At 45.5% G+C, this 25,397-nt stretch overlaps 1 protein-coding gene across 1 annotated transcript in view; it reads left to right on the top strand.

Moving 5' to 3' along the window:
* The window catches only part of LOC137424370 (rho guanine nucleotide exchange factor 17), a 375,708-nt gene that overhangs the window by 210,965 nt on the left and 139,346 nt on the right, over positions 1-25,397 (top strand). Inside the window, exons 15-17 of the mRNA XM_078775397.1 lie at positions 1,778-2,039; positions 2,360-2,446; positions 15,120-15,187. Coding sequence (XP_078631523.1) covers positions 1,778-2,039; positions 2,360-2,446; positions 15,120-15,187 — 417 coding nt within the window. The remainder of the gene's footprint in view (positions 1-1,777; positions 2,040-2,359; positions 2,447-15,119; positions 15,188-25,397) is intronic.

Below are 25,397 nucleotides of genomic sequence, written 5' to 3' on the forward strand. Positions count from 1 at the left end.
TTGGATCATGCGAGCACGATGAGGCTGTGCATTGTCATCTTGGAAGACAAAGTTTCTTCGAAAGGCTGCACGAGCAAATGGAAGCAATGTTTCTTCCAGAATGGCCATGTACTTGAACTGGTTCAGGTTTCCATTCAGAACAACCAGGTCAGTTTTGCCCCTTGCATGAAAAGCAGCCCAAACGGTCACCCCACCACCTCCAGCTTGGACTCTTGGCACTATACAATCTTTGTTGTACGCTTCATGCACTTGTCTGCACACTCGGACGCGGCCATCTTGACGATAGACCAGAAATCTAGACTCGTCACTGAAGATCACGTGATTCCAGTGTCCTGGCTGCCATTGACGGTGCTCTCTGGCCCACTGCAATCGGCGCTGGCGGTGTTGTCTGGTCAGGCGTGGCTTTCTCAGGGGACGCCTGGCACGATAGCCTGCTTGAACCAGTCGTTGGTTGACTCGCCTTCTGGATACAGGCACATTTGTCAGTTGCTGCCACTCAGCCCTAAGCCGATTAGCTGACTTGGTACGGCCATTTTAGACTAACTGGTGCAGCTGGCGATCATCCCTCCTTGTGGTTCTGCGGGGACGTCCTGGCCTCGGTATTGGAGTAGGGACACCCCTCTGAACATTTCGTTTCAGGATCTTTGACACCTGACCTTGAGTGATGCCATACTGCCGAGCAATAGCACGCTGTTTCATGCCGTAATTTCGTAAAGGCAGCACTCCATGACAAACAGCATTGTCGAGTTGACGGACCATCTCCAGAGGAAGCGGCAATAACTTTTGGAGATGTGCAGCAGTTGTTTTCCACGAATACAGAACGCAACAACCCTTGTATACCCGACTGTGAAGCCAATCATCAAATGCATCTGTCAGTACATTTTGCCACGCCACCTGTGATATAATCCTGTTATTGACTTCTTGCTGCGACAGACAATCAGTGACATGGTTCTTTTAACAAATAAATCACCAAAGTGTAAAAGAAACTCACCAGATTGATATACTGAGTTCAGAAAGTAAACCCAAGTCAAGAAAAAAAAAAATTCCATATTAAATGCCAAGTCTGTATATATACAGACTTGGCTGATCACCTTGGCAGCAGGAGGGATATATATATATATATACATACATACACACACGAACCCAGCCAGGCACAGGGCAGCCATGCACAGGTTGAGACCCATAACAGCATTGCTGCACTATCTGTTAGTAACAAGCGTCGTCTGTCGCATGAACTATTATCTCTGCCTTGCTGATCACCTGTTAGGAGGTGAGGTTGCAGCAGGAGGGATAAATGAAACAAAAGAAGCAACTCTGACCCTAAATGTGACATGATGATGGCAACATGTCACCTCCAAACTAACTAACATGTGACACTCAGTGGTGTTGTGGTATCATCGATTTTAGTATTTTGCAGAAATTTACGGCATATTTTTAGAAACTTTATTTCTCAGTAAACAAGATCGAGGATCCTTAGGTGTCATAGTTATATCCTGAAAAGTTCATTACACCATTGGTTTACTTTTTAAGATCAACATTGTGAATTATTTTCACGAGAGGGACATAATTTTGGTTGTGTTGTGTGCTTCCCTTTCTCTCCCCATCTTGTCTTCCGCTCCCTCTTTTTGTATACTTTGTTTGTCTGGTTGAGTTGTTTGTGAAATAAATGTTAGCTCTTTCACGAGCCTCGATTCAGTATACAAAAAAAAAAAATTTCGAATGCCTACTTTGTCTTAAGTAAACAATAGCGATGCCACTCTTGCAAACCCTGACACAGTGAATGAGGAACACGAGGAAGATGGGGAGGAAGAAGAGGAGGATGAAGAGGAGTTGTTAGACAAGGAGCCGAGCCACGACGAGATCTCAAGCTCTGACGAAGACAGCGATGGGGCAACGGGGCCACTTTGGGTCAAATCCAGAGGCACTCTTTCTCCCTCGGCATACCCCCTGGCCTCGAGTCCAGGAACGTGCCATGACGGGCCGGACGGGCGTACGGGTGCCGGGCAGCCTTCGATATGGCTCGGAACCGAGGATGGCTGGTCAGCTGCTCTCCACATTCCACTCGATTCCCTTTACACTCACCCACTCGATCTTTGGCATCACGGTTGTTCCTAATAATAATTGTGATTACTCATTTTAAACAAACAAACAGCTTCTGCCCTTCTGAAGTTGTTGTTAACCATTTACACATGCTGAATTTGCACGTGAAGTTTCAGCAGCACAGTACTTTAAAAAGTAGAAATGTGACAGGTGATTGGTTATTCCATGTGAATCTGATAATGATCTGATAATGACATATTTACTTGTTGAACCTTGGTCGTTTTTATGCTGACCAATTTTCCTCGATTTTGCTGCACAGTGTACACATATTCCAATCGTCTGACTCTATTCGCCGCCGAAAGAAGAGTCTCAAAGTACAACATGCTGCCTCTGTCACTGCGCTACAGTACGTTGCACCATATGACAATGGAATCATCGGCACGAGTTTTTGAATCGCATACTCTTTGATATTGTGTTGTAACATCTGTTTCTAACAATACAAGTGATATAATCCATGTGGATAACCCCCACTCCAGCAGTGAAAATGGCCTTAAAATGCCTGTTGCCTGTTGTGTGTGTGTGTGTGTGTGTGTGTGTGTGTGTGTGTGTGTGTGTGTGTGTGTGTGTGTGTGTGTGTGTGTGTGTGTGTGTGTGTGTGTGTGTGTGTGTGTGTGTGTGTGTGTGTGTGTGTGTGTGTGGGGGGGGGGGGGGGGGGTGTGTGTGTGTGTGTGTGTGTGTGTGTGTGTGTGTGTGTGTGTGGGGGGGGGGGGGGTGTGAGGGAGGAAAGTGATATAATCCATGTGGTCAGACATGTTTTGCAATGGGAACAATCTATATTATAATAGGTGTAGGTGATCCGTCTGTCCGGGGGTGTGGCTTAGTCCGTTTGCAGAGTAGCTCCACCCAAAGCTCCACCCATAGCTCCACCCATTCTTGGAGAGGCTTCATGTAAACAAATATCCACCATTTTATTAACTCGAATACCTTTGAGGCCTGTTTAGTTAGGCCCGTGCTGTCTTTCTCCCTCACACAGGTTTATTTCAACTCAAATTCGATATATCATTTCATTTTTAACAGTCGCTAACATCGTTTTCGACTCGGTTGAAAAAAAACGAGAAGAAAATCCGATGAAAGTTTCCCTTTATAGAACGAAATGAATTCTCAAAGGCCTGTAAAATAAAGCCCATTCATTGAGTCACCCTCACGATTTTATCGAATTCACCATCTGATTTAATTTTTATCGATGGGTTTAGACTCTGTGTCAGAAATAATTGAGAACATTCACGCACACACGGGAAAATGCCGAGATATATTTATAAAAATCGCGCCATGATGATGCACGAAAATACACCGCCTAAAATAACAGTCGGGGAAAACATCGACATATATTAAAAATTCTCTTTTTCTTTTCCGTTAAGATATATTACTTTTCCGTTTGATGACGGTCGTTACAAAAACGTCAATAATGATGCCGACATATATTTCTTCGTTCTTATTTCATTCAACATTATTATCCGGAAGTAAAGGTTCACGTGTTCATTTCACGTGTGAAAAAACAAACTCCATTTCACGTGTTCATGGACGTGTAATTCACATTTGTAAAATATATAAATTAACAGACGGGAAATTGCTGAGAGATATTTCTTCGTTTTTATTTTATTAGTTTCGAGCAGAAGTACCCGGCGTTGCCAGGCGGGGGAAGGAGGAGGCAGGAGGGAGGGGCACGTAAACTTTAAACATGTATATACATGTGGAATGTGGGATATATACATGTGCCGTGGGACGTGTGTGTGTGTGTGTGTGTGTGTGTGTGTGTGTGTGTGTTTATATATATATGTGTGTGTGTGTGTGTTTGTGTGTGTGTGTATATATATATATATACTGTATATGTGTGTGTGTGTCTATATATATGTGTGTGTGTGAGTCTGTATGTATATATGTGTGTGGGTGTACGTGTGTGTGTGTGTGTGTGTGTGTGTGTGTGTGTGTGTGTGTGTGTGTGTGTGTGTGTGTGTGTGTGTGTGTGTGTGTGTGTGTGTGTGTGAATAAGAGAGACAAAATTGTGAGGAACAGAAATGAAAAAACGAGATGTTTTTGTGTGTATGTGTGTGTACGTGTGTGTGTGTGTATGTATGTGTGTGTGTATATGTGTGTGGGTGTACATGTGTGTATGTGTGTACATGTGTGTATGTGTGTATGTAGGTGTGTGTATATATGTGTGTGTGGGTGTACGTGTGTTTGTGTGTGTATATGTGTGTATGTGTGTGTGTGGGTGTGCACGCACATGCATTCACATGTTATCAGAAGTAAATACATTGTGTAGATTACATCATTTGTGCATCTGATAAATTGCCAGTAACCATTTTGTGAAACTGAATGTGCAGGTGCAGCATCTAACTCAATATGTCGAAATGTCACACACGTCCATCCCCGTGGGATTCCCACGGGTGACCCCACTAGTCCATATTATAATAGGCGAAGGTGATCCGTCTGTCCGGGGGTGTGGCTTACTCCGTTGAGAGAGTAGCTCCACCCATTCTAGGAGGGGCTTCGAAAAGAAATTCTGCGAGAGGCTTCATATAAACAAATATCCACCATTTCATTAACTCGCATAGCTTTGAGGCCTGTTTTGTAGGCCCGTGGTGTCTTGCGCTCTCTCCCAGTTTTATTTCAAATCAAATTCGATATATCATTTTATTTTTCGCATTCGCTAACATCGTTTTAGACTCTGTTGAAAAAAAACGGGAAGAATATCCGATTGAAAGTTTCCGTTTGTAGAACGAAATGAAATCTCAAAGGCCTGTAACTTCAAGGCCATTGAGTCTCTCTCACGCCTTTATCTCCAATCTAACTCACCATCTGATTTCATTTTTATCGATGGTTTTAGACTCTGTGTCAGCAATAATTGAGAACATTCACACACACATGCGGGAAAATGCAGAGATATATTTTTAAAAATCGCGTCATGATGTATCATACACCGCCCAACATGACACAGGCGGCAACATGTCGACATATATTAAAAATCGCTTTTTCTTTTCCGTTAAGATCTATTACTTTTCCGTTTGATGACAGTCGTCATAAAAACGTCAACAATGATGCCGACATATATTTCTTCGTTTTTATTTCATTCAACATTATTATCTGGAAGTAAAGGTTCACGTGTTCATTTCACGTGTGCAAAAACAAACTCCATTTCACGTGTGCATGGACATGAAACACAGACGGGAAATTGCTCAGAGATATTTCATTCGAAGCAATTATACACCGCCCAAATAAAAAATTTCACCGATAAACCGAGTGAATTCACCGAGCGAATTTCATTGAATTTCACCGAGTTTCAGGAAATTACCGAGAGATATTTCTTCGTTTTTATTTTATTAGTTACTAGCAGAAGTACCCAGCGTTGCCGGGCGGGGGAGGGAAGAAGGGCACGTACACTTTAAACATGTATATACATGTAGGATATGTGTGTGTGTGTGTGTGTGTGTGTGTGTGTGTGTGTGTGTGTGTGTGTGTGTGTGTGTGTGTGTATATGTGTATATATGTGTGTGTGTGTGTGTGTGTGTGTGTGTGTGTGTGTGTGTGTGTGTGTGTGTGTGTGTTGTTGGGGATATTTTCCAACTAGTATATAATAGAGGAACCAAAAAATTCAATGTCAGAAGAGAGTCACAAATTTTAATTCCCGAGGAGGATAACACTTTCTGTCTTCAAGAAATACACAGCAAGAAAACAATGACCCTTATCAAACCAAGAAGAGCATGGTACAATTCACAAAAACACACAAGGAAGATTTACAACAAATCCTCGATCAAAGTCCAGAGTGAAAATCCTGGTACAGTAGGGATGCACAAAGAAATATCATACTGAACACCAGCATGCACAGTATACAGTTAACATACAGAATCAACCAGCCAAGTGAAGTATCCTGGCTATTTGGTCATTCGTTCTGATTTTTTATACAGTTTCAAGTGGGAGGAGCAAGTGGAGGGGGGAGGAGCGAAGAGAGGGGAGGAGAGCAGTCGGATTGGTTGGGCAAAGTTTGGGTGGGAGGGGACAGGTGGAGGGGGGAGGAGCGAAAAAAGGGGAGGAGAGCAATAGGATTGGTTGGGCAAAGTTTGGGTGGGAGGGAGTAGGTGTCGAGGGTGAGGTTGCCTCCCACTGAGAGCAGGTTTGCATCCCAAATTCTTTCTGCTTTTCCATTGTCTCCTGCAAAACACCTGGAGCCCTGTCCCTCTAATCCCTTCAAGAACATCTGAAGGTCATTCTCAGTGAAGTGGATATAACAAAGACCACTTACTTTATTTTAACAATATTATCCTTAGCCACAACCAAATAATTACAGCGCCTCCATTATTATACCATATTACAAATTAACACACTAGCAACATGGGTTTTTTGATGTCATGTTAAAACTTCAAAATAAAACAGTCACTTCAATAGCTATGGCAATCCCCATCCTTTTTCAATCTGCAAACTCATATTTTCCCTCATAAGTCAAATCCGACTGCAATCCCACAAAATATTTTACTGAGAAGCCGAGAGCCAGAGAGAGCTAGCCTACATGGATTTTATACTTTATTATTTCCGAACCGTTGTTCAGTTTAGCTTTGTTTTAAAACTCAATAACATTAAGATGAGGATGGACTTCAGAACTACCATCCCCCAGAAGTCACGTAAGCAAAGGTGGGAGGGGACACACCCTACAAATATTTACATCTAATTTATTAAACAATGGTAGTTTGCCAGACCTCGAGCTGAAACGATTAAGCCTTGATAACCCAGCAAATCACCCCAAAGAACCCTGGTAGACATTGTGGCTACAGTTGTATTATTTAATTATTTACCAAGAAACAATATCTTTTCTCCAATAAGACAAACTCGATCCAACCTTACATTATTTGGAAAAACCCTATTTGTAATATTATTTCCCTCAGTCATTTATGACAATATGTGCTCCGCCATTGCCTCCACGAAGAATTTTTACTCTTCTCGAGCCATGATTCTGGGCAGTGCCGGAGATAACTTGCCAACTGTAGTAACTCCCAAATTCTGGATGGAAACCACAAAAAGACACCTGCAGACTAGGAATGGAGGGTTGAGGCTCATAGAAATTGCTTGCTTCATAAATTTACACTTCCACACTGAATAAGAGAGACAGAATTGTGAGGAACAGAAATGAAATAAACGAGATGTGTTTGTGTGTATGTGTATGTGTGTGGGTGTACATGTGTACGTGTGTGTATGTATATATGTGTGTGTGTGTGTGTATGTGTGTGTGTGTATATGTGTGTGTGTGTATATGTGTGTGTGTGTATATGTGTGTGTGTGTATATGTGTGTGTGTGTATATGTGTGTGTGTGTATATGTGTGTGTGTGTGTGTATATTTGTGTGTGTGTATATGTGTGTGTGTGTGTGTGTATATATGTGTGTGTGTGTGTGTGTGTGTGTGTGTATGTGTGTGTGTGTGTGTGTGTGTGTGTGTGTGTGTGTGTGTGTGTGTGTATATATGTGTGTGTGTGTATATGTGTGTGTGTGTGTGTATATGTGTGTGGGTGTATATGTGTGTGTATGTGTATATGTGTGTGTGTATATTTGTGTGGGTGTATATGTGTGTGGGTGTATATGTGTGTGGGTGTATATGTGTGTGTGTGTATATGTGTGTGGGTGTATATATGTGTGTGTATGTGTATTGTGTGTGTGGGTGTATATGTGTGTGTGGGTGTATATATATATATATGTGTGTGTGTGTGTGTGTGGGTGTGGGTGTATATGTGTGTGTGTGTGTGTGTATATGTGTGTGTGTGTGTGTGTGTGTATATGTGTGTGTGTGTTTATGTGTGTGTATGTGTATTTGTGTGTGTGTGTGTGTATATTGTTACGGAAACGGAGTACGGCACTCCCCTTTGGGGGGGGGGTTAATTCCCCCTGCTATTTTCACTGGCCGTCTCCGCTCCTGACGCTGCACAGCTACCTCCGGATTGGCCGGTGCGCAGCCCCGTTCGTACCGCGGACAGATGTTAATTGCCGAGCGGTCTTAGCAACCGCGGCACAAACTATTAACAAGGACTAGACCCGATTCTTGAACGTTGGCCAAAATCGCGCCACAGGTTTTCAATGGGGAAATCACTAAAACGACCGAATGTGAAGAAGAAGCAGAACAAAGGTGGGAAATACAAATATGATTTATTTACAAATTACTATTTACACAATCAAAGAAACCAAGGAAGAAGGAAGAATAAGAAAATAATTGCAGAAAGAGGGACGGACCAGAAGGACACAGTACAACACTAGCTTACCTATGGCAGTCTTACTTAAAAACCCAGGACAGAACAAACAAAGACAGACTCACACGAATGGGAAATGAAGGCAGGCTGGATGGCTGGAAAGGGAGGAAGGTTCAGCTCGGACCAGAGGGATGGCTAGACGGATGAGGCGGGATCACAAGGCGGGGAGGATGCGGGTCCGGTCCGTGTAAACGGCAAGGCTCGAGGTGAGCAGCCGCTGATCCTCCGCAATCTGGGTCGCACGGTCGCGTTGCTTCGCCACAGCGGGTCGAAAACTGCACGTCAAAGCTCACTTTCAGCTCCTCCTTCACTGACTGCTCCGTGCGCCCTCCTCACTCATCTCCCCTTGTAGTCCCTCCGTCGCCCTTTTTATTGCCCTTTTTGAGATCAAGCCGCGGGCTACAAGGGCACGCCTACCGGGCCGCTCACTGCAGTGCCGGTTGGCTGGCACGGGCTCTTTTGCTCCACCTTTGATGACGATCAGCGGAGACACGCCTTTCTTCCCCAACTTGACCGCGTGCGTAATGGAGTTTGGGGTGAAGGTGGTGCCAATAACCCCACCCAAAGTTACTGGCACTTCGAAGATGCCATGGGGGCTTCGGAGGGATCTATCTTATGTCAATTCGGTGCAATATAGTGTCAACTAGTGGGAACAGAGCCTTAAACTAATACACATAATAAGGAGATAACTACTGAACAGGGAGATCTATGATTTGCTACGTGATTGTATATGGCCTAACTAAGGGACGACCTTTGACCTTTACACACAACATGGAGGGTGATTTTTACACAAGCTTCATTACACTTACAACGATAATAAAAAACACAACACCATTCTCAAATCCACAACAATATGTTTGTGGGTGTATATGTGTGTGTTTGTGTATATGTGTGTGTGGGTGTGCACGCACATGCATTCACATGTTATCAGAAGTAAATACATTGTGTGGATGACATCATTTGTGCATCTGATAAATTGCCAGTAACCATTTTGTGAAACTGAATGTGCAGGTGCAGCATCTAACTCAATATGTCGAAATGTCACACACGTCCATGCCCGTGGGATTCCCACGGGTGACCCTACTAGTCTATATTATAATAGGCTACGGTGATTCTGTCTGTCTGTCTGTCTGTCCGGGGTTGTGGCTTACTCTGTTTACAGAGTAGCTCCACCCATTCTTGGAGAGGCTTCACGTAAACAAATATCCACCATTTTATTAACTCGCATAGCTTTAAGGCCTGTTTTGTAGGCCCGTGGTGTTTTGCTCTCTCTCCCAGTTTTATTTCAAATCAAATTCGATATATCATTTCATTTTTAACAGTCGCTAACATAGTTTTAGACTCGGTTGAAAAAAAACGGAAGAGAATCCCATGAAAGTTTCCGTTTATAGAACGAAATGAATTCTCAAAGGCCTGTAACATAAAGCCCAGCCCATTCATTGAGTCACCCTCACAATTTTATCTCAAATTCACCATCTGATTTAATTTTTATCGATGGTTTTAGACTCGGTGTCAGAAATAATTGAGAACATTCACGCACACACGGGAAAATGCCGAGATATATTTTTAAAAACCACGCCACGATGATGCACGAAAATACACCGCCTGAAATAACAGTCGGGGGAAATGCCGACATATATTAAAAATTCGCTTTTTCTTTTCCGTTAAGATATATCACTTTTACTTTTGATGACAGTCATCAGAAAACGACATATTTCTTCGTTCTTATTTCATTCAACATTATTATCCGGAAGTAAAATATGTTTCAGGAAATTACCGAGAGGTATTTCTTCGTTTTTTTGTCCCCCGTCGCACAGCGGAGCGAAAGGGGGACTATGGTTTTCCCCTCCGTCCGTGTGTCCGTCCGTCCATGCATGCGTGCGTGCGTAAGCGAAGGACCGCATTCGAATTTGGTGTTTGGGTACAACCCACGTCAAAATCCAAGATGGCCGCCGCCATGTATGTTTGATGCCATGTATGTCTGAACCTTGTGAGATGAATATCTTGAAAAATAAGCGAAGTACCAACTTCTAATTTGGTGTGTGGGTGTATCTGGGCATAAGGAAGAGCGCTATTGTAAATTGGGTCGCCACGTCAAAATCCAAGATGGCCGCCACCATATATATGTCTGAACCTTGTGAGCGAAATATCTCGAAAAATAAGCGAAGTATCAACTTCTAATCTGGTGTGTGGCTGTATCTAGGCACAAGGAAGAACGCTGTTTAAAATTGGGTCGCCACGTCAAAATCCAAGATGGCCGCCGCCATGTATGTCTGAACCTTGAGATGAATATCTTGAAAAATAAGCGAAGTACCAACTTCTAATTTGGTGTGTGGGTGTATCTCGGCATAAGGAAGACCGCTATTGTAAATTGGGTCGCCACGTCAAAATCCAAGATGGCCGCCGCCTTGTATGTCTTAACCTTGTGAGCGGAATATCTTGAAAAATAAGCGAAGTACCAACTTCTAATCTGGTGTGTGGGTGTATCTAGGCATAAGGAAGAACGCTGTTGAAAATTGGGTCGCCATGTCAAAATCCAAGATGGCCGCCTCCATGTATGTCTGAACCTTGTGAGCGAAATATCATATCATAGCATGTTTTCTGCGTCTTCCACTTTGTCAGCTCACATCACTTCACCGACGGGGGACCTAGGCGTAACGCTTGTTTTTCATTAGTTATGTGCGTATGCACTTTAAATAGGTTTATTTGAAATCTTTAATTTTCACAATGTAATTTACTTGCCATTTGTCATTTGATGATTACGAGACACTTCCTCTTGAGGATCGTGACAATTCATGCGTTGCGTGGAAACTTCCATTTCCAAAATGAATGAGACGATCGATGAAGAACGCAGACTTGAACAAGATGCAGCAAGAAAACGAATGAGACGGGTGAACGAGTCCGTTGACGAACGTTAATGCAAACTTGAACATGATGCAGCAAGAAAAAAAGAACTAGACGGGAGAAAAACGAGAGAAACGAGACGGGAAAAGCCGAGTGGAGAGGAGAGTGAGGAGCGATTGGAGAGGCGAGTGAGGAGCGATTGGGGAGGCAAGTGAGGAGCGATTGGAGAGGCGATTGAGGACCGATTGGAGAGGAGAGTGAGGAGCGATTGGAGAGGCGAGTGAGGCACGATTGGAGAGGAGTGTGAGGAGGTATTGGAGAGGAGTGTGAGGAGGTATTGGAGAGGAGTGTGAGGAGGTATTGGAGAGGATTGTGAGGAGGTATTGGAGAGGAGTGTGAGGAGGTATTGGAGAGGAGTGTGAGGAGGTATTGGGGAGGAGTGTGAGGAGGTATTGGAGAGGAGCGATGGGTTGGAGAGTGAGGGCTGATTGGAGAGGAGAGTGAGGGCCGATTGGAGAGGTGAGTGAGGAGCGATTGGAGAGGCGAGTGAGGAGCGATTGGAGAGGCGAGTGAGGAGCGATTGGAGAGGAGAGTGAGGCGCGATTGGAGAGGCGAGTGAGGCGCGATTGGAGGGGAGTATGAGGAATTGGAGAGGAGTGTGAGGGATTGGAGAGGAGTGTGAGGGATTGGAGAGGAGTGTGAGGGGTTGGAGAGGAGTGTAAGGGGTTGGAGAGGAGTGTGAGGGGTTGGAGAGGAGTGTGAGGGGTTGGAGAGGAGTGTGAGGGGTTGGAGAGGAGTGTGAGGGGTTGGAGAGGAGTGTGAGGGGTTGGAGAGGAGTGTGAGGGGTTGGAGAGGAGTGTGAGGGGTTGGAGACGAGTGTGAGGGGTTGGAGAGGAGTGTGAGGGGTTGGAGAGTGTGAGGGGTTGGAGAGTGTGAGGGGTTGGAGAGGAGTGTGAGGGGTTGAGAGGAGTGTGAGGAGCGATTGGAGAGGCGAGTGAGGAGCGATTGGAGAGGCGAGTGAGGAGCGATTGGAGAGGCGAGTGAGGAGCGATTGGAGAGGCGAGTGAGGAGCGATTGGAGAGGAGTGTGAGGGATTGGAGAGGAGTGTGAGGGGTTGGATAGGAGTGTGAGGGGTTGGATAGGAGTGTGAGGGGTTGGAGAGGAGTGTGAGGGGTTGGAGAGGAGTGTGAGGGGTTGGAGAGGAGTGTGAGGGGTTGGAGAGGAGTGTGAGGGGTTGGAGAGGAGTGTGAGGGGTTGGAGAGGAGTGTGAGGGGTTGGAGAGGAGTGTGAGAGGTTGGAGAGGAGTGTGAGGAGCGATTGGAGAGGAGAGTGAGGGGTTGGAGACGAGTGTGAGGGGTTGGAGAGGAGTGTGAGGGGTTGGAGAGTGTGAGGGGTTGGAGAGTGTGAGGGGTTGGAGAGGAGTGTGAGGGGTTGAGAGGAGTGTGAGGAGCGATTGGAGAGGCGAGTGAGGAGCGATTGGAGAGGCGAGTGAGGAGCGATTGGAGAGGCGAGTGAGGAGCGATTGGAGAGGCGAGTGAGGAGCGATTGGAGAGGAGTGTGAGGGATTGGAGAGGAGTGTGAGGGGTTGGATAGGAGTGTGAGGGGTTGGATAGGAGTGTGAGGGGTTGGAGAGGAGTGTGAGGGGTTGGAGAGGAGTGTGAGGGGTTGGAGAGGAGTGTGAGGGGTTGGAGAGGAGTGTGAGGGGTTGGAGAGGAGTGTGAGAGGTTGGAGAGGAGTGTGAGGGGTTGAGAGGAGTGTGAGGAGCGATTGGAGAGGCGAGTGAGGAGCGATTGGAGAGGCGAGTGAGGAGCGATTGGAGAGGAGAGTGAGGCGCGATTGGAGAGGCGAGTGAGGCGCGATTGGAGGGGAGTATGAGGAATTGGAGAGGAGTGTGAGGGATTGGAGAGGAGTGTGAGGGATTGGAGAGGAGTGTGAGGGGTTGGAGAGGAGTGTAAGGGGTTGGAGAGGAGTGTGAGGGGTTGGAGAGGAGTGTGAGGGGTTGGAGAGGAGTGTGAGGGGTTGGAGAGGAGTGTGAGGGGTTGGAGAGGAGTGTGAGGGGTTGGAGAGGAGTGTGAGGGGTTGGAGACGAGTGTGAGGGGTTGGAGAGGAGTGTGAGGGGTTGGAGAGTGTGAGGGGTTGGAGAGTGTGAGGGGTTGGAGAGGAGTGTGAGGGGTTGAGAGGAGTGTGAGGAGCGATTGGAGAGGCGAGTGAGGAGCGATTGGAGAGGCGAGTGAGGAGCGATTGGAGAGGCGAGTGAGGAGCGATTGGAGAGGCGAGTGAGGAGCGATTGGAGAGGAGTGTGAGGGATTGGAGAGGAGTGTGAGGGGTTGGATAGGAGTGTGAGGGGTTGGATAGGAGTGTGAGGGGTTGGAGAGGAGTGTGAGGGGTTGGAGAGGAGTGTGAGGGGTTGGAGAGGAGTGTGAGGGGTTGGAGAGGAGTGTGAGGGGTTGGAGAGGAGTGTGAGGGGTTGGAGAGGAGTGTGAGGGGTTGGAGAGGAGTGTGAGAGGTTGGAGAGGAGTGTGAGGAGCGATTGGAGAGGAGAGTGAGGCACGATTGCAGGGGAGTATGAGGGATTGGAGAGGAGTGTGAGGGATTGGAGAGGCATGTGAGGGGTTGGAGAGGAGCGAGGGGTTGGAGAGGGGCTACGGGCTGGAGAGGAGCGAGGAGTTGGAGAGTGAGGGCCGATTGGAGAGGAGAGTGAGGAGCGATTGGAGAGGAGTGTGAGGGATTGGAGGGTAGTGTGAGGGATTGGAGGGGAGTGTGAGGGATTGGAGGGGAGTGTGAGGGATTGGAGGGGAGTGTGAGGGATTGGAGAGGAATGTGAGGGATTGGAGATGAGTGTGAGGAAGTATTGGAGAGGAGTGTAAGGAGGTATTGGAGGGCAGTGTGAGGAGGCGTGGGATTGGAGAGGCGTGAGGGTGGAGAGAGGTGAGTGTCAGGTGGAGAGGAGTGAGGGGTCACATATTATGTGAAATAAATAAATTGTGTTCATTACACCATTTCTGGATTGCCAGTAACCATTTTGTAAAATTTAATGTGTAGCATCTAAATCAAGATGTCCAAATGTCACACACGTCCATGCCCGTGGGATTCCCACGGGTGACCCCACGAGTGACATTATATTAATAACAACAAAGATCAATCAGAGATTGCAGACCCTTGCCAGGATGTGTTTGTATTTTGTGTGGTGTTTATTACCTCCACCACCAAAGGTGGATGGAGGTTATGTTTTCACCCCTGTCTGTTTGTCTGTTTGTTTGTGAACAAAATATCTCAAAAAGTTGTGGACGGATTCGGACGAAATTTGGCAGAGATGTAGCGTTTGTCACAAGGACGAAATGATTCGGTGAAGATACGGATTCAACTCGTATAATTTTAAAAGTGATTCTTCACCATTGAGTGGTGGGGCTAAAACCAATACATAGCACGATATATCCAAAAGTTATGGGTGGATTTGAACGAAACTTGGTAGATAGATTGGATATGTGACAAGACCAAATCAATTCGATTTTGCTGAAGATCTGAATATGGATTCGGATACGAGAATTATTTAATTTTTGAAGTGATTCGTCTCCATTGAGAGATCGGGCGAAAACCGATATATAACATATTTTAAAAAGTTATGGACGAGTTATGAATAAACCTTGTGGATGAGTCGGTTTGGTGACGAGAACAAGCCAATTAGATTTTGGTTGAGGTCCGAATCCAGATCCGGCCTATCAGTGGGATAGAAACCATAAACTTTTCAGCCTGGCGGAGGTATGCGCTCTACGGAGTGCCGTTCTAGTTTAAAATATATTGATGTGCTTTTCAAGTTGTACAACATGACTCAGATCATTTTCTTTGCAGAAGCAGTACATTCGCGTCATGAACGATATATTTTCGCTTTTATGCTGAAACCAAGGAGTTTTTATTGTTAACCTCCACTCATGGTGCCCTCCTTACAGGTGTCTGCACGATCAGGTTTTTGTGTCACTTGCTAATGGAGACCTCGTTGTCTACCACAGAGATCCAGGTACCACATCAAATGGTTCATGATGCACACAAAACACACACACACAGACAGACAGACACACACACCCACACCCATACACACATACATACACACCCTGCCTGACACAGTGACAAATACACACATACATACACACCCTAAATGCACAAATATACACACACACAAACAGACAACACATGCATACACACATACACATACAGTCACGTGAAAAAGTAAGTACACCCCATGTAAAGTTTTGACTTTTTCAACATATTTCAACATACAGCTATTTGATCTTCATTTCAACAATATTGACAGATAAAGGTGATATAATATAACAAATATCATGAAACATTTACATTTTGTAGTCCATTGTATAATTTAAATAAACATAAATGCAAATTTCGCATGTGGAAAAAGTAAGTACACCCCGACATTTATCACGACTTCAAATACCTAAAATTAAAATCAGGTGCACCTGCTCAGGTGCAAATGATTAGAACATCGTCAGAGAGGATCTTGGAGGAACCTGTTTTATTTAAACCTCAGACATTTAGTTTGGGTTGCTCTTTGTTGTTGAAGTGTTTGCGGCGTCACCATGCCTAGATCAAAAGAGCTCTCTGAGGTCTTCAGAAAGAAGGTTATAGATGCCTCCGAGTCTGGGAAGGGATTTAAAAAGATCTCCAACAATTTGAAATCAATTATTCGACTGTCCGGAAGATCATGTACAAGTGGAGAAGATTCCAAACAACTGCCAACTTGTTCAGGCCAAGCCGCCCCAGCAAGTTCAGCCCGAGAGCAGACCGCAAGATGCTGAAAGAAGTCTCTAAGAACCCCAGAATGTCATCACGGGACATACAGGTAGCTCTTGCCACTGTTGATGTCAAAGTGCACGAGTCTACCATTAGAAAGAGGCTGCACAAATTTGATCTACATGGGAGGTGTGCCAGGAGGAAACCTTTGCTGTCCAGAAAGAACATCAGGGCAAGACTAAAGTTTGCCAATGAACACCAAGGCAAAGACCAGCACTTCTGGAACAATATGATCTGGACAGATGAGTCAAAGGCAGAGCTATTTGGCCACAGTACCAGAAGACATGTTTGGCGAAGACCAAAGACAGCATTTGACCACAAGAACCTGATACCAATTGTAAAGCATGGTGGTGGAAATATTATGGTTTGGGGCAGCTTTGCTGCATCAGGGCTTGGGCAGCTCACCATCATAGAATCCACTATGAATTCTTCATTGTACCAGAGGGTGCTTGAGGATAATGTGAGGCCATCTGTCAGAGAGTTGAAGCTCAACCAAAGGTGGACCTTGCAACATGACAGTGACCCTAAACATACCAGTAAATCCACCAAGGAATGGCTGAAAAGAAAGAAATGGAGGGTTCTGGAATGGCCAAGTCAAAGCCCGGATCTAAATCCCATCGAGATGTTGTGGGGGGGATTTGAAACGAGCTGTGCATGCAAGAAACCCCTCAAGCATCGCACAGCTGAAAGAATTCTGCATGGAGGAGTGGGCAAAAATTTCTCCCAGTCGATGTCAGAGACTGGTAGACAGTTATAAGAAACGCCTACTTGAGGTTGTTTCTGCCAAAGAGAGCAATACCACCTATAAGAGCCGAGGGTGTACTTACTTTTTCCACATGCGAAATTTGCATTTATGTTTATTTAAATTATTCAATGGACAACAAAATGTAAATGTTTCATGATATTTGTTATATTATATCACCTTTATCTCTCAATATTGTTGAAATGAAGATCAAATAGCTGTATGTTGAAAAAGTCAAAACTTTACATGGGGTGTACTTACTTTTTCACGTGACTGTATACATGTACACCCATACATACACATTTACACAGTCAGACAGACCCACACATATATACGCACATACACATATACAAACACACACACACACACACAGCTCGTTTTGTCATTTCTGTTCCTCACAATTCTATCTCTCTCTTTCACACACACACACACACACACACACACACACACACACACACACACACACACACACACACACACACACACACACACACACACACACACACACTTAATTAGTTGTACAGTATCGGTTGTTCCTAAACTTAAATAATTTAAGGGATTGTTGTAAATGATGTTAATTTCACATCATCCCATATTCGACTTTATTTAAATTGTAAATCTCAAACATAGTTTCTCCACCTAAAGGAAGAACCTTAACCTGTAAGCAACTGACTAGTTTCCCGACTGCACGGATCATCAGCTGGGCACCGTTCTTCCTCGAGGTTTCAATCCTTTCAGCCCAGGACCTCTCCAAACGGCGGATCCACAACCTCGATCATGGATCCACATCAATAGATGGTACATCAGTAGATCCAAAACCTCAGTTGCGTCCAGGCAGTCAGTCAACCCATCAATGCAACATAACTTATTCCAACTTTACTCGCAATAGGATTAAATGTGTTATCATATATTTATAACTTTCCTTACACACTCGATAATATGATAATATCATTAAATCATTCACATCTTACCCTTAAACACATCAATCGACCAAACAGCATGACCACACCACCTACCTTTCTATCAAACTGCACTTCGAATGTTCAAACTGTCATATATAACGGTTTTTGGCATGCTTCCGTATCCTCGCAACCACTGATTCCTAGCAACATTAATTTGTAGTATATTTAATTATTATATTGTACTGTATTAACATAAAGATCTCATGAATAATATTATATTGTACTGTACTTGTATTATGTTGTACTGTAATATAATAATATTATATTGTACTGTACTTGTATTATGTTGTACTGTAATATAATAATATTATATTGTACACTTTGAATGTTCAAACCGTCACCTAGAACGTTTTTTGGCATGCTGACGTATCCGAGCAATCACTGATTCCTAGCAACATTGATTTTTAGTATATTATTATATTGTACTGTATTTACATAAAGATCTCATGAATAATATTATAGTGTACTGTACTTGTATTATGTTGTACTGTAATATAATAATGGCCATTTGGCCATTTGATATTGATATTTTCCTACAGTAGTATGTAATAGATGAATCAAGAAATTCAATGTCCATAACTTTTGTCAGAAGAAGAATCACAAATTTTAATTCACGAGGAGGACAACACTTTCTGTCTACAAGGAAATACACAGCAAGAAAACAATAACCTTTATCAACCAAGAAGAGCATACGACAATTCACAAAAGCACATTGCAAGATTCACAAAAAGTCCCAAGTGAAAATCCTGGTACAGTAGAGATGTACATCAAAGGAAACATCATAAGGATACAGTAGCATGCACAGTATACAGTCAACATACAGTGTAAACATACAGAATCGACCAGCCAAGTGAAACATCCTAAGTACAACATTTACAGCATTACAAACCTCGTGATAATCCCATGTCCTGTCACCCTTTGCATGCTGAAAGATTATTCATTAAAGCAATTAATTGCATAACTCAATTTTACCTTACATCCTTACCAAAAGGTTCAATCACACACCCACGTTTGTCCACAATTTAAAAAAATAAAATAACCCAGGTCCATGTCCACAACATTTTTTTTTTTAGAAGTGAAACAAAATTTGTCTGTACTTTGTCTCATGGAATCCACAGCACCAACATCGCAACCTCCCATCTGTCTACACCATGTCACAACTCCAATTCATTCTTCAAGTCACAACCCAGAGTGACTTGAGAACTATACCCAGAGTTCTCACTCTGGGGCCAATTTAAATAATTTTTTTTTATTTTATTTTTTTTTACCATTTAACTTGTTCAAAGCGCAAAATCGAGTCAAACCACAACTCTCGCCATTAAATATCTATTGTAAACGTGCCGCATCAATAAGTATCACTTTTTCTATGAGCCTCGACCAAAGGGCGGTTGTTACTCACAAACACCCGTCGCTAGCTGTTCCATTAACAAGGAACAACATCATTGGTTCATGAAACACACTGTCAACACACTTCAATCCATCAACCCTGTCATTATGATTTTGGGATAAAAAAAACAAAAAAAACGCCATTATAATCTCTCCTGTATTAATTTGTTCAACACTGTCCGACATTTTGCACACAGGACAGGCAAGATTAGCAGTTACTTGCATTCTCAAATCTACGATCGTGCTGGAAATATCGTGTACGACATTGGGTGGTTTGCCATTGCCTTTCCACAAAGCGCTTAATTATTGTCTTTCATTAAACGTGAAGCATGTCTCAAAAGCTTAGTGATGGACACGGACAAAATTTGATAGACAGATTTTGGTGCTCAACAAAGATAATCGGAACAGCCCTTAAATTAACACCAAGCAGATCCAATTAGTTCAGCCCATCATTTTGACAGCATTCCAAACCTGGAAATCAGACCAACAGGTAACGTTATGCAGACATTTTACAATGGACGCTGCAGTTTATCAATTTTTATATTTTGAAGCTTAATGGCAGACAAATCTTTCATATCTAAATGTTTTATTTTTTTTCCAAGTTCATCCAGATTTACTAAGGAATTGATTCAATCTCCTATTTAAATGTGAACATATTTTAACGGGCAATTTTTCTCAATTGATCCCACTTCTCCTTACACATCGACACTGTCCACCAAGTTATTACATCCAAATTAATTATATATATATATATATACTTTTCACCTTTCAATAAAAAATATATTGTTGCGGATCTCCAACGTCGGCCTTCCCCTTACCAAGGGGGGATTAATCCCCTTGTCTTTTATCTAGCCGACGCGATCCAGGGCTATCACGTTCCTTCCGGTCAGCGCTGAATAGGGTGGTAGGTTGAATTAGTCCTATTACCTAATTACCAGTGCCTCCCGGGAAGCAAGGAAACAATCCCACCCGAACCACGGTTTTAGTGGATACGCCGAGCGATAGCGAGCCGCGATTCAGGCCGTTAACAGGAACTAACCCGATTGGAGCGGTTGTGATCGTGCCACGCTTACCCAATGGAGAAATCACTAAGACGGTCGAATTAAGAGGAAACAGGAAGAACAAGCAATTTATTTACACTTTGTACAATGAAGGAGAAGAAGCAATGTACAGTGAAAAAGAAGAAGCAGATACACAGGGCAGCCTTAAACAGTCTTATACTTATCCCCAGTCACGGGCCCGTTCGCACTCAGACTCAGACTCACACGGGGGTTGTAGATGGTCGGGGTTGAAGGTCCAGGGATGGCGTCCACAGCTCGCTCCGGTCCCCGACTCGTGCCACGAAGGCGATGGTAGACGGCAGGCAAGCTCTCCACGTGTCGTTGGCGCGGATCGGACAATTATATGGGAAAGGTGAGCTAGGCTGGGCAGTTATTCCACGGCTCACGGCCGCGTACGTAATAAACGAACCGGCTAGGCGGTTATACTGGTGGTCTCAGCAAGCCCAAAGCCAAATCCCCAGCGAGTTCTTGCAATCAATGCCAAATGTGACAATCTTTTCACAAAGCGCTTATACTCTCCAGTCCTTGGTAATGCACGAATATCCTCAAAAACCGCATAAGTCCTTTTATCACGCTCTCCACTTGCGAGTCCTCTTGATCAACGATCGCAGTTGCGTCAGTCCTAATCACGCGAGTCCTCCTGAAGTGCTTTGTGCTCGCGGTTATATAGCGCCACTTAGCGAACCCTCTCGAATGTGCCAGCCACGTTCTCGCCATGCCCACGGAGCCCTGGTTGGTTGTTGGGGGTCTTACCAGCTTCGCCCTTGATATCTGCTTGACGTGGCCACACCCCCACCCTTGCGCTCCGCCCCTTTTCCAGGCCTTACCTCGTAGCATTTGGCTGGTTTCAGCCTCCTAATGCGAGGGGCAATGGGGTGCAGACTGGATGGGCGCAATGGGGCATGGGGTGCAGACTGGATGGTGCGCAAAGGAGTCAATTGGAGGGAGGGCTGCAGAATGAACGGGGCCTACTCTTATTTATTTCTTTTACACAACGCACGTATCACGATTGGAAATGGCCTTATCTCACATATACTAAGAAATAACTAACGTTCTAAGGTGACGTACGTGTTGCATGTGGACTAACTATGGGGGCAAAACCTTTAACCTTTATTAATCAAATATGTACACTTTCTCAGAACCGCAACACTGCACCCCTCCTTCGCCAGGGTCATCCCCGAGCCGGACCCACACACCAGTGAGCCCGACCGGTTCTGATACAAGGGTCAGGACTACTTTTTAACAATTAGTGTGACACTTCGGTGTAGTTTCCCTCTACTTTTACTCTTACACCCTGTGTGCGACAGTTTTAAACACTAGATATGTCCCACCTACTGCGTTTTGTACTATCTAACTGACTCACGCCCACAATTAACTGAATTACGGAAAGAATCATCAAACTACACATATAGCCGGTGGGGAGCATGTTATTTACAAGACTACTAATTATTTACAATACTACAACCCAGGACCTGTCTTTTGTGGGAGAAGAAGAGAAATTTTGAAAAGAGGAAACACCGAATGCAATGGACTGCACCAATACACCATACATCATAATAAATCAGAAATGCACCATCATGAAAAATGCACAAAAAGCACCAAAATGCACCATCATGAAAAATGCACAATCATCACATTTCAATAATCCATGATGTCTTGTGCTTGGCTGGCTGCTGGGCTGCGACGTCTTCTTACTTCATTTTCGGTGTGCCATCATCAACCTTAAAGTCTTCTTGTCCTGACACACCAAAGGAATTTAATAAAAAGTGCACAAACCATGTCCGCTTTTTATTTTGGCCAGCAGGGCCAACTTAGGTGGTCCGACTGCATGGCGTCGATGGCCACTTAAACACAGTGGTCCGCAGGGCAAGATAACGCTTCCAGCGGTTGTCTGCCCAAGCAAAGGTGCCAGGCCACAGAACGTGTGGTCCATAGGTGTAGGTGCATAGGTACTGGTGCAGGCAACAGGTAGCAGGGTGCAGCGCAAAGGTGCAGCCACACCGCTCAGGGCACCTGCACACTCCCCTCAACGAAAGGTAATGGGTCCATGGGTGAAGAGGAAAGACAAAGCAGAGGTTAGCGGGGGCAAGGGCGCAAGGGTACACACAATGCAAGGCAATGCAATATGAGGGGCGCGGGGGAGCGAGCAGAGAAAGCTCGTCCCTAGCCATACTTGACCCCCCATGTCACCTACTCTCCCCCTGCCCTTCCCTGTATTTACAATTTACAAATTCCGTCTTTACCGTCTTGTCTTTTCTGTACCCCCCCCCCCCCCCCTCTATGCCAAATTCGTTCCCAATCCCTCCCAAGAAGGAAGGGATGGAATATCACACAATGTCTCACTTACGTCATGATGCGTCTTTCATTCCAAACATTTGCAAAAACCCGGTGTGGAGTCCTGTCATCTCGGTGAGTGGATGTGGATGGTGCGAAGAGATTTCATTCTAACTATACTCTAATAACATTAACTCTTTGCACTACCCGGGGTCTTGCCCTGCCAATCCAATTGGCCACTTTACTCTATGTGGTTCTAAAAACCAATTCCCATTGACCATCCTGTGGTGCCTACCAAATTTGGGGTCTCACTCCCCCATTTTTTTCAATACTGTGCCCTCGCACAATTTCGGGGCTGGGTCGTGTGGCTCTACCAGCAGGTCCTACTTACCTGCGCACCTCCGCCACTCAAGTCGCCACCCGAGCTTGCCTAGCTCCTGCGACTACCCGAAATTGGGGAAGGCCCTCCTGGCTCTCTCACCCGATGATGCCCTCTCTGGCATTGGGCTACCCGGGTCCTCCCTTAGGATCCTCTGGCCCCACTGAACTCTATACTGAACACTACCTGGCTCCCAGAGCCTACCTGCGGCCTCACCTGGCCGACAGACTACCAGTGGCGGAGTGCCCCAATAACCATACTTACCAATTAAGCTCATACGCCCAGCCATTCCACTCACCTATGCACCCCTCAAAGCAACAACTTGCTGCTACTCGCACCACAGATGTCAATATCCACACAATTTACCTACTCCCTCTCTCTAACTTTAAACTACCCTCCCCGGGTATTTGTGAAGGGGGCCATCTTCCCCCATCCACTCCTTCACACTATGCACTCCACACCACTCATTCCACACACCATTTACTCCACACCATTTATTCCACACCATTTATTCACTTGCACCCCATGCAATTCATTCACTCAACACCATTACACACGTCCACAATACTCCATTCATACACTTTTACACACACACACACATCATTCATGACCAATGCCTCATTTGCTCACTCTCACCACAAAGACTCTCATTATCAATTCCTCATTTGTGCCTGAAGCGCATCCTCATACTCACACACACAGCATCATCTAACTATCTCCTTCCCTCTAATACTGGTGCTTTCTCCGTCTTCCCTTACACTAACTAAGCACTTCCCTTACACGAAGCACTTCCCTTGTCATGAATATCCAACTAATCTCTCTACGTCCCCTCGACCGGTACAAAAGTTATTACTTAAATCTCGGTCTCCTAAAGTCACTTCTAAGTCCCTAACGATTATCCTAGCCAGCCCTCGGCTAGCTTACACTGCCAAACCCCATAAACTACTGCTCATGTGCCCCAAGATGTGAGGAATGGTGACGCTACCATTCCTGCACGCGGAGTACCAGTTCCCCAACACTATTCTCATCCGTCCACTATACTGGAGCCTCTCGATGCGGTAATGCATTTTCACAGCTCGGTTTCGAAAAGCCGAGCAATGCATACTGGTGGTCTGTCTCCTGTTGGTTGGGTCCGTCCGGCATTTTTGATTCTGGGGAGGAGGCATACTCGGACCGAGGTTCCAGGCAACATCACGGCGCGGAGCCTTCCGGTCTCCGGCACGATGACCCATTGACCCAACCTCCTCCGGCCGGAGCACCGCGCCCGCTAGGGGGCGAAGGTCCGACCTGGCCGACCTCCCCTGGAATCGTGCCGTTTTCCCCTTGCGCCACGGCACGGCACCGACCATACATGGCGGGGCCCGGCCCGAATCGTGCACGGCGGTCCTTGCGAAACCGCCGCGGCAACGATCCCCGCCGGCTCCCGCAGCACACAAAGAACACCACGCCCCCGAGTGCTCACATCGGCTGTACGTCGCCCGAAACGCTGCCCCGGTCTGCGTCGATGCTCGAGTCGTATTCTCACACCACGCGACCCTTCCCATACTCATACATCCCATACACTCCCTGCACTCTATTACCGCATGCTCTCATGCACACTCAGATGCACACCACTCAGGCGCACTCATGCCGCTCACACACTCCCTTAGTACACATCGTCGCGCACACCCTGGCACTCTCATACCACTCATGCACTCCGTTACACACTCTGTAACACCCACGGGTGTGCACTCTTGCACACCCAATCATCACCACATTACCCTTGCGCACACTCCTCCGTTACGTACTCCGTAACACTCATGGGTGTGCACTCTATTGCACACCAAATCACCCGCTCTGGTGTGCATCCCCGCACACTCTCCACATCCATCGCACACTCTGTTCCGCACTCTGTCCCACACTCCGTTTCAACACACTCTTCCCACATACACTCCGTTGTGCACTCACTCTCACTCTCACACTCTCCTGTTACACACCCGCGCTCCGGTGCCGTTCGCATCCGCGCGCCATTCACTTTCACATCTCGCATCACGGACTTTCCACGAGCGCCCGTGTGACGTCGGGATCCCATGCGTGCGAAAAATCCTTTCGCGCCAAACCTTTTCGCACCATACACAATCCTGCTTACCTTCGGGATCCTCCTCTCCTGCACCAACTGCAAACTTTCATTTTGGTTAGGAAGCACGACATCACAATGCGAATGCAGACTTTGGGTACATTCAATTTCTTCCTCCCACGATTGCTTTTCTAAATCTGCCATCTCTTCAGCCCCAATTTCCACTATGATTATTTCTTTTTCTTTTTCCTCGACGACCGCCGGTGCTAATAAAATAAAATTTTCTAATTCGGCGGCCGTCGGCTTTTCCACACCCCGTGTCGCAATTTCTATACCAGTCCACGTAACTATGATCTGCTCTAGCTCGCTTTCCCCGCGTTCCACAAGTCGCGCTACCTCGTCGCGTACCAATGTGCCTTTCCCGCCCGACCTGCGGTCTATGTCCTTCCCCATTTTTTTTATTTGGCCACCCATTCTGTTTTCAAACCCCGTTAACCCGTCGTTCATTCCTTCCATTTGGTTCTCTTGGGTGGACATCCTGTTTTCCAACCCCACTAACCCC

Source organism: Myxine glutinosa, chromosome 4, assembly GCF_964187855.1.
Source record: "Myxine glutinosa chromosome 4, kmMyxGlut1.1, whole genome shotgun sequence".
In the NCBI taxonomy this organism is placed as follows: domain Eukaryota; kingdom Metazoa; phylum Chordata; class Myxini; order Myxiniformes; family Myxinidae; genus Myxine; species Myxine glutinosa.